This window comes from Nomascus leucogenys, unplaced genomic scaffold, assembly GCF_006542625.1.
Source record: "Nomascus leucogenys isolate Asia unplaced genomic scaffold, Asia_NLE_v1 001211F_47975_qpd_obj, whole genome shotgun sequence".
Classification (NCBI taxonomy): Eukaryota; Metazoa; Chordata; class Mammalia; order Primates; family Hylobatidae; genus Nomascus; species Nomascus leucogenys.
The window spans coordinates 1-6445 of NW_022096278.1; the positions used below are offsets into that span (position 1 = coordinate 1).

At 58.1% G+C, this 6445-nt stretch overlaps 1 protein-coding gene across 1 annotated transcript; it reads left to right on the plus strand.

The window, feature by feature from the left end:
• The first annotated feature begins 469 nt into the window (after positions 1 to 469).
• On the plus strand, positions 470 to 5284 carry LOC115833868 (TBC1 domain family member 3G-like). The gene is made up of 8 exons (XM_030808687.1): positions 470 to 492; positions 601 to 649; positions 2008 to 2102; positions 2489 to 2560; positions 3023 to 3122; positions 3492 to 3638; positions 4616 to 5054; positions 5095 to 5284. Exons 3-8 carry the CDS (start codon positions 2091 to 2093, stop codon positions 5234 to 5236), a joined length of 912 nt encoding a protein of 303 aa, XP_030664547.1. The 5' UTR covers positions 470 to 492; positions 601 to 649; positions 2008 to 2090; the 3' UTR covers positions 5237 to 5284.
• Positions 5285 to 6445: the final 1161 nt, after the last annotated feature.

Consider the following 6445-nt stretch of genomic DNA (forward strand, 5'->3'; position numbering starts at 1 on the left):
AACGGAAGACCCAGCGAGAAAAGGGAACGAGCCAGTGATGCCCGCACGGATATGGGTGGATCCTAGATGCATTTTGCTAAGGGAAAGAAGCCAGACCCAATAAGCTACCACAGTAGCATTCCCATTCCTAGGCCATTCTGGAAAAGGCCAAACCACAGGGACTGAGAAGCAGTCTGGGTGGCCAGGGGCTGACGAATCGGGGAGAGGCTGGGTGCATAGGGGCCACCTGGAGACTTGGAGGATGAAGGAGTCACTCCAGGAGGGGCTGGAGCGGTGGCCGGGAGACTCTGCACATTGGTTTGGAACTGTGGAGGAACTGTACACCCAGAGACTGAACTGGCGTGTGTGCAAACTGGAAAAAAAAAAATCATTCGGAGTGAAAAGGATCGGTCAACTCACTGTACAACTGGGCTATTTGCATGTCACAGATGTGGCTTTTACTGAAACATTTCTTCAACAGTCTCAGGCCCTGAAGAGCTCACTGCTTTTCTGGTGAATCATCTGAATGTGAAATGGGATTTGTTGTTAGGATTTGTAGACAAAGTGAAACAAACAGCATCTGCACAAACCAAACCATAGCCCCCTTTCTCTGTTTCCTAGGCAGCGGGAACTCTTCTACATACTCCTGGCATATGCGGAGTATAACCCGGTGAGTATTCCCGGCAGTGAGGTTCCTGGGCCGTATTTCCATATTCACGGGAGTGGGTGTCTGGTGGGGGTGTCGTTGCTTCTTTTAAAGTTGGTATTGTGACCCACCAGGTTATAGGAGGTAGGATTCCAGCTCCCCGCTGGCATAAACCTCCAAGCAAGGGGTGGTGTCAAGGGGTCAAGCTGAGACACAAAGGAGTTGGGGCCTGGACTCCTGGTGTCACCTGGGCCTGACCACCACTTCTCAGAACAAGAAGTGACGCCCTCCTCCTGGGGCTGCCCCAAAGCCTGGGAGCTTGGCAGCCTCACATGCAGGATGGTGGTCTCAGGAGACATTTTGGACAAGGTGCTGAAGTGCCTGATGGACTTGGCTCTTGTCATGAAATGAATTTGCATCCTGAGGAAGACCCTTCTTCAGAGGAAGCCTGTCCAGTCACCTCTGCCCTCTCCAGTGACATGAGTCCTCCCAGGTGACCTCAGCCCTCCCAGCTGATGTCCTTCCATAGTGACTCTGGCTCTTGCAGGAGGTGGGCTACCGCAGGAACCTGAGCCACATCGCCGCCTTGTTCCTCCTGTATCTGCCTGAGGAGGACGCATTCTGGGCCCTGGTGCAGCTGCTGGCCAGTGAGAGGCACTCCCTGCAGGGTAGGTGAACAGCTGCCCCTGGGGCCTCATGCAGCCAGACCCGGGGACGGCCACCGTGGCCAGGTGATCTCGGCTTTCAGCCAAGGCACCCTCCTTGTGTCGCTGGCTCGTTGGGAGCCTTTAGGACGTCTCTTCTGAGGGTCCCACAGGAGTCCGCAGCTGGCCCCCCACAGCCCAAGTCAGACAACTTTCCACCCCATCAGCAGAGGGCATCTCATCCTCCCCGTGGCCACCCTCTGTATCCCGGAGCCACGGCCTCCGGCTCTGATTCTGTGCAGCTGACTCTCCCCTCCCTGAGAGTCCTCCTGCCCTCCAGCTGCCGGGGCTCCCGCTGCCCTTGGTGCGCACGAATGGGCCGACCAAGCCCAGGTGGCAGCATCTCCCCATCCCGTGTCCCCTGGCCCGACCCCACTTCCAGGAAATGACCAGGAAGCCCAGTACCCACACTGTTCTGGCTGCCCTGCTGTGGCCTCAAAGTCAGGCTTGCCCCTTCTGCACCCTGGCCCAGGAGGCCTCCAGGGGAACCTCCAGCCAGGCTCCAGGGGATGTTCCCGCCCCACCTCCCCAGGGTAAAGGCCGAAAGGTGGGGTCACCAGATGGGAGGGTGGGAGGCCTTCGGGTTTGGGGGCCTCTCAAGCTGCCCAGCTCTTGCAGCTGATGGCTCCACATCTTGGGGGAAGGCTCTGATTTCATGATGGGCTGGGGGCCTCTCAGGATTCCACAGCCCAAATGGCGGGACAGTCCAGGGGCTCCAAGACCATCAGGAGCATGTGGTACCCACGTCACAACCCAAGACCATGTGGCATCTGGTGAGTTTATGGTCCCCCTCGGCTCTTCCCCAGAGGCCCTGCATCCCGTGGGGCTGGAGGAGCAGGGGGGCTGGAGCCCCTCGTGGGGCTGGTGACTGGCTGAGTCCCAGCCAGGGCCTGACCTGGGATGCCGGGTTCTCCATGGGCTGGGAGTTGGTTTCCTTTCCTGCCCTGGAGGAGACAGAGGCACAGGGATGGGGCCCCAGCTCCCGCAGAGCAGGGCAAAGGGCAGTGTGTCCACCGAGAGTGTGGGAAGGGGACGGTGTCGCGGGGAGCCCTGGACACTGCCCAGTGTTCTGCACTAGGCATAGGTTCTTCAGAGGCCCTGGAAGAGGGAGGTTTTTAGGGCAGCCCAGTGGCCTGAGCACCTCTGTTACTCCCATCAGGACCAGGACATAGACGCTGGTCTATGCGGGCAGCATCTCTCGTTAGGCTGGCTTCTCCGGACGTTAATGAAGGTAAGGCGGCATAGGGAGACCCTGGCTCAGGGACCTTCGTTGCCCTGCAGTGCCCTGCTTCCTCAGTCCGGCAGTCTGGCTCACCCCCAGCGCACAGGAGGCTCAGGCGGGTCCCCGAAGGACACGCAAGCAAAACCCTCTGCCCAAGAGGGGTCATCCCAGGGCAGTGGCTGGGGCTCAGGCCCAGCCTCATGGGCAGACTGGGCCAGGACCTGACTTGAGAGGGCTCAGGGAAGCCTCAAGCGCTGGGCAAGCCCCTCTCTCCAGGAGCCACATCTCCACTCATATGAGTGCCCCCCACGAGGAGCTGCAAGACCTTGCCTGACCCAGCATCCTGGAGGGCCCAGGCGACGCTCATGGGGAAGGCCACTGACTCTGGGGACTGAAACCCCAATGGGCACAGCTCAAGCCACAGCCCCAACCTGGAAGGGCCAGGTTCTCCCACGCCTGCTGTCTCCACAGATCTCTCTCGGGCTGACCCTGCGCCTGTGGGACGTTTACCTGCTACAAGGAAAACAAGCACAGATGCACATGACCAGCATTGCATTCGAGGTGCAGAGCAGTAAGTCTACGTGTGCCTAATGGGGCCTGGGGAGCCCCGGGGTCAGACCCCGACTGGCCCGAGGGCAGCTTCCTCACACTGTCCTCACAATCCCCTGTTCTGGCTCAGAGGGAGGTCTGGCCAGGTGGGCCGGGAAGGGCACTGTGACAGCGAGCCCATCCCCCACATGACCCAGATGAAAGTCAGGAGTGTGGCGGGCACTTCCCTGTCCAGGTCGCCCCCCAGTCACAGCCTCCTGTGCACATCTGGACCACAGGGGTGGCCACAAAAGGATCCAGCACCACCCAGTGAGAGGCTGAAGTGGCCATGGGGTACGGGCTGGCCCCCTCCCAGGGAACTCTTCTGGCCTGATGTCCACCCTGTCCCTAGAGCGCCTCAAGGAGACCAGTTCCGGCCTGTGCGCATGCATCGCGAGCCAGTTCTGCCATCACTGGGCCAGGGATGATGACACAGTGCTCAAGCACCTCAGGGCCTCTGTGAACAAACGAGGGAGGAAGCAAGCGGACCTGCCACCCCAGGTGGGCTCCAGTGCCGTGTCCCCTCCCATGTCACCCTCTGGGGCAGTCAACAGTGGGGGAGGGCCCGGGACCTGCAACCCTACTACCTGGGCCTTCCTCTTCACCTTTTCTTCCTCCTCTTCCTCCTGGACTCTAAGAAAGTAAAGGAGGCCCACCGGTCCTCAGGGCAGGCGCTCAGTGCCTGTGTACTGGACGTGTTGTGCACGCAGGAGGGGGATGTGAGCAAGACCCTCCCTCAAGCCCCCCCCACTTTCCACGGTGTCTGGCTCTCCCCCTCACAGGGCCCTCAAAGTTACTAGAGGAGCCAGACCCATTTGTGGGAGACCCCGCATCTCCCTGCAAGCACCCACAGCCTCAGAGAGCAGCAGAGGCCCCTCACTCCTGCACACTCCTCCAAGGTTGCCAGGACAACAAGCCTTGAGCCAGGGAGACAAGGGAATTGGGGGCCCCTGACCCCCAGAGCATTCAGGGAGAGGGCACAGGAGGGACCCCGGGCCCAGAGCCAGAGCCAAGAATTCAGCCCGATGTGGGAACAGTCAGTCCTGGCATGGACTGGGCAGCCCAGGAGGGCAGAGGGTGACCCACGTCCGGGCCCAAAAACCCACTGCAGAGATGGGTCCCCATGTGAGGTGGCAAGGGCTGGGTGACATCCAAGGACCCTCCCACCTGAGTTCTGACTGGGGGCCGTATCCCAGGCCCAACAGCCCTGGGACGAATGTGTGTGGCAGGAAACCCACAGCCAGTCCCAACCCTGGGGGCAGTCCCAGGAGCCACCCGCCATGCCACGACAGCTTCCCCACGCCAGGCAGCACACACCCCCCCTCTGGGATCAGCAGACTACAGGCTTGTCCTCAGTGTCAGGCCACGGGGGCCACACAGAGACCCCGAGGACTACAGAGATGCAGGCAGGTGGGGCCCAGCCCGGAAAGGCCTGCATGGGCTCCCTGGAGACGCTGACCACGTCTGTTTTCCTTTCAGCCAAAGCCGAGCAAGGGTCCTCGGCACCCAGGCCTGTGCCAGCTTCACGTGGCGGCAAGACCCTCTGCGAGGGGGACAGGCAGGCCCCTCCAGGCCCACCAGCCCAGTTCCAGCAGCCCATTTGGTCAGCTTCCCCGCCAAGGGCACCTCGTTCTTCCACACCCCGTCCTGGTGGGGCTGTCTGGGAAGACACCTACCCTGTGGGCACTCAGTGTGTGCTCAGCCCGGCCCTGGCTCAGGGAGGACCTCAGGGTTCCTGGAGACTGCTGCGGTGGAACTCCATGCCCTGTCTCCCGACGGACCTGGATGCAGGGGACCCTTGTTTTCTCCATTATGATTTCCAACAGAGCTACTGGGTCCGTGCCATATCCCAGGAGGACCAGCTGGCCACCCGCTGGCAGGCTGAACACTCTGCCGAGGGAGTGAGATTGGCTTTAGCGGAAGAGAACGATGCGGGCATGGACTTCCGGGCCCTGCCCTGCGCCCAGCACTGATTCCGACCAGGACACCTCCTTCGCAGCTAGGGACGAGGAGCAGTGCACTCCCATCTCAGGGCCTTATTATTTAGTTAATAGGATTGTACTCATGTTACATTTCTCAATTTTTTTTAAGAGATAAAGTCTCACGCTGTCACCCAGGCTGGAGTGCGGTGGTGCAATCATGGCTCACTGCTTCCTGGAACTCATGGGCTCCAGCAATCCTCCTGCCTCAGCCTCCTGACTAAGTGGGACTATAGGCACACGCCACCGTGCCTGGCTAATTTCTTTGACTTTTCTCTAGAGACAGGGTCCACCCGCGTTTCCCAGGCTGGTCTCAGACTTCTAGACTCAAGTGAACCTGAACCTCCCGCCTCGACCTGTCAAATTGCTGGGATTACAGGTGTGAGCCACCACACCCGGCCTGAATCTCTTATGTGCCATGCTACTACAAAACTCATTATTAGGGGCAGCTGGATGGAAGGTGTAGGAGGACGCTGTAGTGCCTTTACAATATTTCTGTATATCTAAAATGATTTCAACAGGAAACATTTGTTTCAAAACGTGAAGGTTTTGACGACACCATGAGCCTGGCTTTGTACTTTAAACTCATGGAAGGAGAACCACCTTCACGTTTTGAAATAAATGTTTCCTGTTGACATGATTTTAGATATACAGGAATATTGTAAAGGCATAACAGTGTCCTCCTACACCTTCCATCCCACCTCCCCTCATAATGACGTTTTGTAGTAGCATGGCACATAAGAAATTCAGGCCGGGTGTGGTGGCTCACACCTGTAATCCCAGCAATTTGAGAGGTCGAGGCGGGAGGTTCAGGTTCACTTGAGTCTAGAAGTCTGAGACCAGCCTGGGAAACGTGGGTGGACCCTGTCTCTAGAGAAAAGTCAAAGAAATTAGCCAGGCACGGTGGCGTGTGCCTATAGTCCCACCTAGTCAGGAGGCTGAGGCAGGAGGATTGGTGGAGCCCATGAGTTCCAGGAAGCAGTGAGCCATGATTGCACCACCGCACTCCAGCCTGGGTGACAGAGTGAGACTTTATCTCTTAAAAAAAAATTAAGAAGTGGGTACAATCATATTAACTAAATCCTATTAACTAAATAATAATGCGAACTATTATCTAAGGTTATGAAGATTAGAATTATCCCATTTTTGCCTAACTTCTCATACCTGTCCTAAGATCCCACCTGGGACTCACTCTCTGCCTTCAGCTCATGTCTCTTCAGCTTCCTCCACATGGTTCAGCAAACACACACCTGATGAGCTGATGGCTCACACACAAGGATAGACCTGTGGGCAGGGATTTTCAAGTTTATACAGTAAATGAGTTTTC